Here is a 13122-nt window from a genome sequence, read left to right as displayed (position 1 = left end):
ACATCAGGCTGTTGTGTATGGGTAAAGTTGGAGCGTTACGTAGGACTTACTACCTGAGGTGGTTAAGGAGGAGCTCTGGTTAGGGATTACGAATGACTCCCGTTGCCATCTGAGAGGGAACGGCAACTAGAGATCAACAACAGGTAATGTTGATAACGGGAAGAAACGGGAGATCACATCGTGTGTGACGTTAGGTCGGAGGTTCAACAGCGGGTTCAAATGGGCGTCAACCAATGGGAAGAAGACGCATTAACGGGCGTTCGTGTGGGTGTCAGACTCAGGCAAGTGGATGGTCGAACGGGTGTTCGTGTGGGTGTCAGACTCAGTCAAGTGGATGGTCGTACGGGCGTTCGTGTGGGTGTCAGACTCAGTCAAGTGGATGGTCGAACGGGCGTTCGTGTGGGTGTCAGACTCAGGCAAGTGGATGGTCGTACGGGCGTTCGTGTGGGTGTCAGACTCAGTCAAGTGGATGGTCGAACGGGTGTTCGTGTGGGTGTCAGACTCAGTCAAGTGGATGGTCGTACGGGCGTTCGTGTGGGTGTCAGACTCAGTCAAGTGGATGGTCGAACGGGCGCTCGTGTGGGTGTCAGACTCAGGCAAGTGGATGGTCGAACGGGTGTTCGTGTGGGTGTCAGACTCAGACAAGTGGATGGTCGAACGGGTGTTCGTGTGAGTGTCAGCCCCGAAGATATATGACCCGCCGTTCGTGTGGAGGCCGTTCATGGAGTAACTTGGGCGAGCAGGACCAGGTTCGAGGCTAAATGTCTGACGTCCATAACTCACCGCCTTCCAACAAGTCATTAGTAACTCCGGACTTTGCCTCGGGAGAAACAGACTTCCCAACACAGACTTGCCAATAAGACTTGAAAGACAAGTCTCCGATGACACGCACAAGAGCAGTCCTTCAGAACTCACTTGAAAATATGGTTCATTTACATAATTAGAAAGCCAACGCCCCTCATGGCAACGTATCGACTTCACTTCAGTTCCTCGTTATTATCTTGTTGAAGACTTGAAGATGATTATAAGATGCGCTTAGTGAAGTCTTTCATCTTGCAGGTAATTAAGGTCTCCTTACCTGCAGGTAACGACCGTCTCACCTTACTGTATTGCATTGTATTCTATTGTATTGACTGTTTAAGATAATTTATTTAATATGTATCTAGCGTGAGCTATTCTCTTCTTCTTGATGCCCATTTGATCTTTCTTTAAGATGTTCAGCCACTTGGACTGGTCGGTACAGGTATAGCCTCGCTTCTTGCAGGTCGGCGTTCGATCCCCGATGGTCCAGGTCGTGGGGCACCATTCCTTCCCTCTGCCCCATCCCAGCTCCTTGTCCTCATATCCCTAACAAGTGGTATATGAGGTTAGTGGTGTGTCTGCCTGATGGTGGGTGGTTAGTGGTGTGTCTGCCTGATGGTGGGAGGTTAGTGGTGTGTCTGCCGGATGGTGGGAGGTTAGTGGTGTGTCTGCCTGATGGTGGGAGGTTAGTGGTGTGTCTGCCGGATGGTGGGTGGTTAGTGGTGTGTCTGCCTGATGGTGGGTGGTTAGTGGTGTGTCTGCCTGATGGTGGGAGGTTAGTGGTGTGTCTGCCTGATGGTGGGTGGTTAGTGGTGTGTCTGCCTGATGGTGGGAGGTTAGTGGTGTGTCTGCCGGATGGTGGGTGGTTAGTGGTGTGTCTGCCGGATGGTGGGAGGTTAGTGGTGTGTCTGCCTGATGGTGGGTGGTTAGTGGTGTGTCTGCCGGATGGTGGGAGGTTAGTGGTGTGTCTGCCGGATGGTGGGTGGTTAGTGGTGTGTCTGCCGGATGGTGGGTGGTTAGTGGTGTGTCTGCCGGATGGTGGGTGGTTAGTGGTGTGTCTGCCGGATGGTGGGTGGTTAGTGGCGTGTCTGCCGGATGGTGTGTGGTTAGTGGTGTGTCTGCCGGATGGTGGGTGGTTAGTGGCGTGTCTGCCGGATGGTGTGTGGTTAGTGGCGTGTCTGCCGGATGGTGGGTGGTTAGTGGCGTGTCTGCCGGATGGTGGGTGGTTAGTGGCGTGTCTGCCGGATGGTGGGTGGTTAGTGGCGTGTCTGCCGGATGGTGGGTGGTTAGTGGCGTGTCTGCCGGATGGTGGGAGGTTAGTGGCGTGTCTGCCGGATGGTGGGTGGTTAGTGGCGTGTCTGCCAGATGGTGGGAGGTTAGTGGTGTGTCTGCCGGATGGTGGGTGGTTAGTGGCGTGTCTGCCGGATGGTGGGTGGTGCGTCACCAATAATGGGAGAGAATAATGGGGTTGAAAGAATAATGGAACCATTAGGAAGAAAAAGATAGAATAGTGTATGGAAGGAAAAGATACGAATGATAAAAGAGAGGAACAATGTAATGGGAAAGAGAATGATGGGACAAGAGAGAAATGGAACAGAGATTAAGAGGACGAGAAAATAATGGAATAATAATGGAACAGAAGTAACGATGGGGTGTAAATAATAGTTGGAAGAAAGGAATAATATGGAAGAGATAAATGATGAGATGAGAGAATAAATGGAACATTTAGAGGGAGTGAATGATGAGATGGAGAGAAAAATGGGATGGAATGGAAGATTAATGGGATGGAGAGATGTGAGGGAGAGACTTCTCGTAGCCCCACCTCAGTCACTCCCCGTAGCCCCACCTCAGTCACTCCCCGTAGCCCCTCCTCAGTCACTCCCCGTAGCCCTACCTCAGTCACTCCCCGTAGCCCTACCTCAGTCACTCCCCGTAGCCCTACCTCAGTCACTCCCCGTAGCCCCACCTCAGTCACTCCCCGTAGCCCTACCTCAGTCACTCCCCGTAGCCCCTCCTCAGTCACTCCCCGTAGCCCTACCTCAGTCACTCCCCGTAGCCCCACCTCTGTCACTCCCCGTAGCCCGACCTCAGTCCCTCCCCGTAGCCCCACCTCAGTCACTCCCCGTAGCCCCACCTCAGTCACTCCCCGTAGCCCCACCTCAGTCACTCCCCGTAGCACCACCTCAGTCACTCCCCGTAGCCCCACCTCAGTCACTCCCCGTAGCACCACCTCAGCCACTCCGCACTAGACATTGACCTATTAAGCTATTTAACTTTATCCATAAAGTGAGATGAATGTCGTCACAGCTTGCTGAATCCTGAGGCTTGTGCCCTGGTGAGCACCCACAGAAACCCTCCCCTGGTGAGCACCCACAGAAACCCTCCCCTGGTGAGCACCCACAGAAACCCTCCCCTGGTGAGCACCCACAGAAACCCTCCCCTGGTGAGCACCCACAGAAACCCTCCCCTGGTGAGCACCCACAGAAACCCTCCCCTGGTGAGCACCCACAGAAACCCCCCCCTGGTGAGCACCCACAGAAACCCTCCCCTGGTGAGCTCCCACAGAAGGGAAAAGAAACAATGGTAGTTAATGTTTACATTAATAGACTATCGCTAATATGAAGAGGACAGAAGAGATAATGACAATCATAAGATAGACAATACGGCGAGAGACTGTCGGGAAAAACACACACGCTGAAGTTGATAATACACAAGACAAGAACCACTCAGAAGGCCGCCAAGAATCTCCCAGCAATCTTAACTATTTATCTTCAAACCTTCTCCGGGACCCGTCACTGAGGCCCGCTGTAAACACAGACCCCCTCAGACACCCCAGAGAGAGAGTGAGAGATAGAGAGACGAAGAGAGAGGTTCCGGGAACAGCCACCAGGGGGCCCCAAGGGAGATGTTAAGACAGAGAGATATCAAAGCCTTTCGAGAGGCAAGAGAAGGACTTTCGATCAAGACTTGACATCAAGACCTCATCAAAGGCCGTGAGGAACCCTTCTCATCCATCATCTTTCAAGGCTCCTGGATGATCTTATTCGCTACCCATATAATTATTTTTTGGTATAGAAACCTGGTACCTGGCATGGTACCCCGTCCCTATGGTACTGGCATGGTACCCCGCCCCTGTGGTACTGGCATGGTACCCCGTCCCTGTGGTACTGGCATGGTACCCCGTCCCTGTGGTACTGGCATGGTACCCCGTCCCTGTGGTACTGGCATGGTACCCCGTCCCAGTGGTAATGGCATGGTACCCCGTCCCTGTGGTACTGGCATGGTACCCCGTCCCTGTGGTACTGGCATGGTACCCCGTCCCTGTGGTACCGGAATGGTACCCCGTCCCTGTGGTACTGGCATGGTACCCCGTCCCTGTGGTACCGGAATGGTACCCCGTCCCTGTGGTACTGGCATGGTACCCCGTCCCTGTGGTACTGGCATGGTACCCCGTCCCTGTGATACTGGCATGGTACCCCGTCCCTGTGGTACTGGCATGGTACCCCTTCCCTGTGGTACTGGCATGGTACCCCGTCCCTGTGGTACTGGCATGGTACCCCTTCCCTGTGGTACTGGCATGGTACCCCGTCCCTGTGGTACTGGCATGGTACCCCGTCCCTGTGGTACTGGCATGGTACCCCGTCCCTGTGGTACTGGCATGGTACCCCGTCCCTGTGGTACCGCCATGGTACCCCGTCCCTGTGGTACCGGCATGGTACCCCGTCCCTGTGGTACTGGCATGGTACCCCGTCCCTGTGGTACCGGAATGGTACCCCGTCCCTGTGGTACTGGCATGGTACCCCTTCCCTGTGGTACTGGCATGGTACCCCGTCCCTGTGGTACTGGCATGGTACCCCGTCCCTGTGGTACTGGCATGGTACCCCTTCCCTGTGGTACTGGCATGGTACCCCGTCCCTGTGGTACTGGCATGGTACCCCGTCCCTGTGGTACTGGCATGGTACCCATTCCTCGTGCCTCGCCGGATAGTCTTGTGATGTGCACTTATAGCAACAAGTTAAGTGAACTATTCCCTGTGATTAAGTCGCTAACAAGCGAGACGGATACGCAACTTTAGTCTGATGACTTTCACAAGCTGCTTTTTAGCTTAAGATCTCGTGGGTGGCTTTAAGATCTTCGTAAATGTTCTCGGAACTTGCGTAAGAGGTCTGCAACATTCATGTGTGTTTGAAAAACTTGGTAAGTTATTTGAAACATTCCTACTTGATCAGTAAGATTCGTAAGTAGTTTGTAGCCTCCGTAAGAGGTGTGTAACATGGCTAGAGTTCCGAATCGTTCGTAAATGTGTTTTAATAGTTGTATGAGGTCAGAATGATTTTATGGTTTATATGTGTCCACAGGAACATCGAGTGTGGTTTGGTATCATTATAAGACCACTGAAACCTTCTTGTTAGTAGTTTACAACCTTGGTAAGCGGTCTGAAACCTTCGACTGTCAAATGGTATCGTCTCTTGATGTTAATCTTATATCCCACTATATATTATATATAAACTTTATTATAATTGCTGTTCCTTTGAGCCATTTTCTGGGCCGCTGCCTTCTGGGTACCCGAGGTCCGGCTTCTCCCGGGTACCCTGAGCTTCTCTCGGGTATTTAGGTATCTCACGTTTACTAGGGACTCGTCTTAGGTACCTGAGGCTTGGGTACATGGGTACTTGGGGGCTTTTCATGGGTACCTGAAGCTTCTCTTGTGTACCTGAAGCTTCTCTTGGGTACTTTCTCTTGGGTACTTGGGACTTTTTCCGTTACCTGCTAGGTCACCTGGGAGACTTTTTCCGTTCTTGGGGGTAGTTAAGGCGTCCATACAGACCACAGTTGGGACTGTGGCCGACTCCAGCTTCCGTTTCTGAAGAATCAATATGCAAATTTATCTGGGAGTTCCTTTTGCTTGTTAAATATAATTAAAAACAATTCTTGTAATATATGATGATTATAAACACAATGTAATCTCAATAAGGTGACATATGCATGGTAAACTATCTGGAGCAGCAACCCGTCCTCTTGAAAATAACGTCACTGGCTCGTATGCGCACTATGGCCAAATTTGGACGTAATTTGAAATGAAATCGACTCACAAAAGTAACGTACTGTTCCGTTTTCTGTTTGAGTCGTCCGGCTTACTCGGCCACCTTAGAAGAGGAAACTTTCAATTAACGTTTTTCATACCGTTTTGAAACTTTATGAGAATTTCCTGCCCACCTAACCTATCAGAGGACCCTTAACTTACTGTTGTTGAAATAAAAAAATCCCAAATTTATTTTCATTATTATTTCATTTTCAAATTACGTCCATATTCGGCCATACGGCCAAACGGCCAAAAGCGACGTTCTTTTTAAGAAGACAAGTTGTTCGTAAGTGGTGGGGCCAAACCGCCTCCTGGCCATGACAGCTTTCTTGAATTTCGTTTGAAAATTACTTTATAAATAAATAAATGAGACTTGTATGTTTATACTTTCATTGAAAGGTGAAGGGAGTTGAAGGGGAAATAAAGTGAAGGGAAGGTGAAGGAAATGAAAGAAAGGTGAAAGATAAGGAATGTAAAGAGGAGATAAAAGGAACTTGAGGGGTGAGTGAAGTTTATATGAAAGGTAAGCAAAGGTGCGATAACAAAGAATAAGCAAGGGAGACGAGAAGAAGTGACATAAGTGAGAAGGGGAGCTAACAAGAACAAGTGAACACTTGCTATGAACAAGTGAACAAGGGAACACTTGCTATGAACAAGTGAACAAGTGAACACTTGCTATGAACAAGTGAACAAGGGAACACTTGCTATGAACAAGTGAACGGATGTCAGTGATACCAGTAATGTTATATTTTTGAACATCCATAACATTCTGTCAGTAAATTACTCACCATCATTCATCTGGGCTGATGCTCCCCCCCCCCTCTCTCTACCCATTGAAATGGGGCAACCGGTAATTAAAATATATGTATATATGCAAATTATGCAATAAATATACACTTTGTGCTACACATCAAAAATATTATGTGTGCTTCCAAAATAATAGTACCTATAACGACTATATGAAATATGTACAAAATATTATAATTTTAGCCTTGTATAGTACATATATGTACTATACTACATATTTGTTTTAATATATTATATCTAGATTTACTTATATTAAGCCTAGGAATGGTTAGGTTAGGTTGTTAGTCCTGTACAATGTCCTGTCAATAGATAAAATATTTGTATATCTTTTATAAGCAACTTCACTCGGGAATGTTTGACCATACAGTCCGAATATCTGTATGGCGCCACAGTCCGAATATCTATATGGCGCCACAGTCCGAATATCTGTATGGCGCCACAGTCCGAATATCTGTATGGCGCCACAGTCCGAATATCTGTATGGCGCCACAGTCCGAATATCTGTATGGCACCACAGTCCGAATATCTGTATGGCGCCACAGTCCGAATATCTGTATGGCGCCACAGTCCGAATATCTGTATGGCACCACAGTCCGAATATCTGTATGGCGCCACAGTCCGAATATCTGTATGGCGCCACAGTCCGAATATCTGTATGGCGCCACAGTCCGAATATCTGTATGGCACCACAGTCCGAATATCTGTATGGCGCCACAGTCCGAATATCTGTATGGCGCCACAGTCCGAATATCTGTATGGCACCACAGTCCGAATATCTGTATGGCGCCACAGTCCGAATATCTGTATGGCGCCACAGTTCAAATATCTGTATGGCGCCACAGTCCGAATATCTGTATGGCGCCACAGTCCGAATATCTGTATGGCGCCACAGTCCGAATATCTGTATGGCGCCACAGTTCAAATATCTGTATGGCGCCACAGTCCGAATATCTGTATGGCGCCACAGTCCGAATATCTGTATGGCGCCACAGTCCGAATATCTGTATGGCGCCACAGTCCGAATATCTGTATGGCACCACAGTCCGAATATCTGTATGGCGCCACAGTCCGAATATCTGTATGGCGCCACAGTCCGAATATCTGTATGGCGCCACAGTCCGAATATCTGTATGGCGCCACAGTCCGAATATCTGTATGGCGCCACAGTCCGAATATCTGTATGGCGCCACAGTTCAAATATCTGTATGGCACCACAGTCCGAATATCTGTATGGCACCACAGTTCAAATATCTGTATGGCGCCACAGTCCGAATATCTGTATGGCACCACAGTTCGAATATCTGTATGGCGCCACAGTTCAAATATCTGTATGGCACCACAGTCCGAATATCTGTATGGCACCACAGTCCGAATATCTGTATGGCGCCACAGTCCGAATATCTGTATAGCGCCACAGTCCGAATATCTGTATGGCACCACAGTCCGAATATCTGTATGGCACCACAGTCCGAATATCTGTATGGCACCACAGTCCGAATATCTGTATGGCGCCACAGTCCGAATATCTGTATGGCACCACAGTCCGAATATCTGTATGGCACCACAGTTCAAATATCTGTATGGCGCCACAGTCCGAATATCTGTATGGCGCCACAGTCCGAATATCTGTATGGCACCACAGTTCAAATATCTGTATGGCGCCACAGTCCGAATATCTGTATGGCACCACAGTCGGAATATCTGTATGGCACCACAGTCCAAATATCTGTATGGCGCCACAGTTCATACAGTTTGTGTCACTGCATGTTGTATTGTTTTGGAGGACTGAAATATATACAATACCAACAAACGTTTAATACACCACCACCACCACCAGCACCATACGTGGCTCTATACAGCCATACACCTCAGGGGAAATGCGACCATGTGTGAAATTGCCGTCAAGGGTAGAAAGCCCAAACGCCGCCAACGGGCACATGCATACACGGTGTATAACACATGGTATGTATGTATGTATGTATGTATGTGTGTGTGTATATATATATACAGAGTTTACTTTAATCCTCAAGTATTTTTAAGACCAATGTATATTTGTGGGTTGCTGGCCTCAAACTGTCAGTGTTAATTAAAGTGCTGAACCCCGAGTTAGAAACGAAGATTAATTACCTGTATACATTGATGAATACAACCTGTATACATTGATGAATACAACCTTTATACATCACAACTGCTAACTTTACTACCATAACTTTTATTTACACAAAAAGAACTACATGAGACTTAGTAACTCCAGAAAATAATATTAAATGGGTAGTTATACCAGTGCAATGAAATCACAGGTGAACGCAGGTGAACACAGGTGAACACAGGTGAACACAGGTGAACACAGGTGAAACACAGGTGAACACAGGTGAAACACAGGTGAACACAGGTGAACATAGGTGAAACACAGGTGAACACAGGTGAAACACAGGTGAAACACAGGTGAACACAGGTGAACACAGGTGAAACACAGGTGAAACACAGGTGAACACAGGTGAAACACAGGTGAACACAGGTGAACACAGGTGAAACACAGGTGAACACAGGTGAACACAGGTGAACACAGGTGAACACAGGTGAAACACAGGTGAACACAGGTGAAACACAGGTGAAACACAGGTGAACACAGGTGAAACACAGGTGAACACAGGTGAACACAGGTGAACACAGGTGAACACAGGTGAGCACAGGTGAACACAGGTGAAACACAGGTGAAACACAGGTGAAACACAGGTGAACACAGGTGAACACAGGTGAAACACAGGTGAACACAGGTGAAACACAGGTGAAACACAGGTGAACACAGGTGAACACAGGTGAACACAGGTGAAACACAGGTGAAACACAGGTGAAACACAGGTGAACACAGGTGAACACAGGTGAACACAGGTGAAACACAGGTGAACACAGGTGAACGCTACTCACCAACTAAAATCATAGGACCGACCACATCCTGATAGCAAAGGATCCTTCAGCATCAGTCATCCTAGAGACTCATCCCACGAGGACCCTCCAATATTTCATCAAACATTTGTATGTAGAAAATTAATCTACTGACCAGGGACATGACTGAGGCTTGGGTTCCTGCCACTCAAGTTTACCGTGGGGTATTTCGGGGCACTCCCATGTTCTGAGGCCTACTCCCATGTTCTGAGGCCTACTCCCATGTTCTGAGGCCTACTCCCATGTTCTGAAGCCTACTCCCATGTTCTAAGGCCTACTCCCATGTTCTAAGGCCTACTCCCATGTTCTGAGGCCTACTCCCATGTTCTGAGGCCTACTCCCATGTTCTGAGGCCTACTCCCATGTTCTAAGGCCTACTCCCATGTTCTGAGGCCTACTCCCATGTTCTAAGGCCTACTCCCATGTTTTGAGGCCTACTCCCATGTTTTGAGGCCTACTCCCATGTTCTGAGGCCCACTCCCATGTTCTAAGGCCTACTCCCATGTTCTGAAGCCTACTCCCATGTTCTGAGGCCTAATCCCATGTTCTGAGGCCTACTCCCATGTTCTGAGGCCTACTCCCATGTTCTCAAACCTACTCCCATGTCCTCAGACCTACTCCCATGTCCTCAGACCTACTCCCATGTTCTCAGACCTACTCCCATGTCCTCAGACCTACTCCCATGTCCTCAGACCTACTCCCATGTTCTCAGACCTACTCCCATGTTCTCAGACCTACTCCCATGTTCTCAGACCTACTCCCATGTTCTCAGACCTACTCCCATGTCCTCAGACCTACTCCCATGTCCTCAGACCTACTCCCATGTCCTCAGACCTACTCCCATGTTCTCAGACCTACTCCCATGTCCTCAGACCTACTCCCATGTCCTCAGACCTACTCCCATGTTCTCAGACCTACTCCCATGTTCTCAGACCTACTCCCATGTTCTCAGACCTACTCCCATGTTCTCAGACCTACTCCCATGTCCTCAGACCTACTCCCATGTTCTCAGACCTACTCCCATGTTCTCAGACCTACTCCCATGTCCTCAGACCTACTCCCATGTTCTCAGACCTACTCCCATGTCCTCAGACCTACTCCCATGTTCCCAGACCTACTCCCATGTCCTCAGACCTACTCCCATGTTCCCAGACCTACTCCCATGTTCTCAGACCTACTCCCATGTTCTCAGACCTACTCCCATGTCCTCAGACCTACTCCTATGTCCTCAGACCTACTCCCATGTTCCCAGACCTACTCCCATGTTCTCAGACCTACTCCCATGTTCCCAGACCTACTCCCATGTCCTCAGACCTACTCCCATGTCCTCAGACCTACTCCCATGTCCTCAGACCTACTCCCATGTCCTCAGACCTACTCCCATGTTCCCAGACCTACTCCCATGTCCTCAGACCTACTCCCATGTCCTCAGACCTACTCCCATGTTCTCAGAGCTACTCCCATGTCCTCAGACCTACTCCCATGTCCTCAGACCTACTCCCATGTCCTCAGACCTACTCCCATGTCCTCAGACCTACTCCCATGTTCTCAGACCTACTCCCATGTCCTCAGACCTACTCCCATGTCCTCAGACCTACTCCCATGTCCTCAGACCTACTCCCATGTTCCCAGACCTACTCCCATGTCCTCAGACCTACTCCCATGTCCTCAGACCTACTCCCATGTTCTCAGAGCTACTCCCATGTCCTCAGACCTACTCCCATGTCCTCAGACCTACTCCCATGTCCTCAGACCTACTCCCATGTCCTCAGACCTACTCCCATGTTCTCAGACCTACTCCCATGTCCTCAGACCTACTCCCATGTCCTCAGACCTACTCCCATGTTCTAATATAACGTGTAGGCCTCGTGACTGTCTTGAACTATATGGTAATGAGAAGACAGTATATATATAATTTAACATATAGTTTACAAGGTGAGAGTGAAGGGCACTAGCGCAGTAGTCAATGTAAAGGTTTCCACTGCTGGAGAGCATCTCAGCTTGGGATCGAAATATTGAGTTAATATTTCCTCAGGTTTTCAAGATCAGGGTTATTGTTTCCGTATACTTTACAAATTGGTTAGTGGGATCTAATCTTGTTTTCACCAGACAAGTGGGATCCAATCCTGTTTTCACCAGACAAGTGGGATCCAATCCTGTTTCACCAGACTAATGGGATCCAATCCTGTTTTCACCAGACAAGTGGGATCCAATCCTGTTTCACCAGACTAATGGGATCCAATCCTGTTTTCACCAGACAAGTGGGATCCAATCCTGTTTTCACCAGACAAGTGGGATCCAATTATGTTTTCACCAGACTAATGGGATCCAATCCTGTTTTCACCAGACAAGTGGGATCCAATCCTGTTTTCACCAGACTAATGGGATCCAATCCTGTTTTCACCAGACAAGTGGGATCCAATCCTGTTTTCACCAGACTAGTGGGATCCAATTCTGAATTCCCAGACAAGTGGGATCCAATCCTGTTTTCACTAGACAAGTGGGATCCAATCCTGTTTTCACCAGACAGTGGGATCCAATCCTGCTTTCACCAGACAACTGGGATCCAATCCTGTTTTCACCAGACAAGTGGGATCCAATCCTGTTTTCAACAGACAAGTGGGATCCAATCCTGTTTTCACCAGACTAGTGGGATCCAATCCTGTTTTCAACAGACAAGTGGGATCCAATCCTGTTTTCACCAGACTAGTGGGATCCAATCCTGTTTTCAACAGACTAGTGTGGGATCCATTCCTGTTTTCACCAGACTAGTGTGGGATCCAATCCTGTTTTCACCAGACAAGTGGGATCCAATCCTGTTTTCACTAGACATGTGGGATCCAATCCTGTTTTCACCAGACAAGTGGGATCCAATCCTGTTTTCACCAGACAAGTGGGATCCAATCCTGTTTTCACCAGACAAGTGGGATCCAATCCTGTTTTCACCAGACAAGTGGAATCCAATCCTAGTGGGATCCAATCCTGTTTTCCCTAGACAAGTGGGATCCAATCCTGTTTTCACCAGACTAGTGTGGGATCCAATCCTGTTTTCACCAGACAAGTGGGATCCAATCCTGTTTTCACCAGACAAGTAGGATCCAATCCTGTTTTCACCAGACTAGTGTGGGATCCAATCCTGTTTTCACCAGACAAGTGGGATCCAATCCTGTTTTCACCAGACAAGTAGGATCCAATCCTGTTTTCACCAGACTAGTGTGGGATCCAATCCTGTTTTCACCAGACATGTGGGATCCAATCCTGTTTTCACCAGACTAGTGTGGGATCCAATCCTGTTTTCACCAGACAAGTGGGATCCAATCCTGTTTTCACCAGACAAGTAGGATCCAATCCTGTTTTCACCAGACTAGTGTGGGATCCAATCCTGTTTTCACCAGACAAGTGGGATCCAATCCTGTTTTCACCAGACAAGTAGGATCCAATCTTGTTTTCACCAGACTAGTGTGGGATCGAATCCTGTTTTCACC

At 48.5% G+C, this 13122-nt stretch overlaps 1 protein-coding gene across 1 annotated transcript in view; it reads left to right on the top strand.

Annotated features, from left to right (window-relative positions):
• Window positions 1-289: 289 nt before the first annotated feature.
• Window positions 290-13122, top strand: part of LOC123749379 (uncharacterized protein DDB_G0283357-like) — a 76779-nt gene continuing 63946 nt past the window's right edge. The window contains exons 1-3 of the mRNA XM_069338208.1: window positions 290-596; window positions 5160-5260; window positions 10290-11526. Coding sequence (XP_069194309.1) covers window positions 290-596; window positions 5160-5260; window positions 10290-11526 — 1645 coding nt within the window. The remainder of the gene's footprint in view (window positions 597-5159; window positions 5261-10289; window positions 11527-13122) is intronic.

This window comes from Procambarus clarkii, chromosome 39 (assembly GCF_040958095.1).
Source record: "Procambarus clarkii isolate CNS0578487 chromosome 39, FALCON_Pclarkii_2.0, whole genome shotgun sequence".
In the NCBI taxonomy this organism is placed as follows: domain Eukaryota; kingdom Metazoa; phylum Arthropoda; class Malacostraca; order Decapoda; family Cambaridae; genus Procambarus; species Procambarus clarkii.
This window is presented reverse-complemented; position numbering and strand designations above follow the sequence as displayed.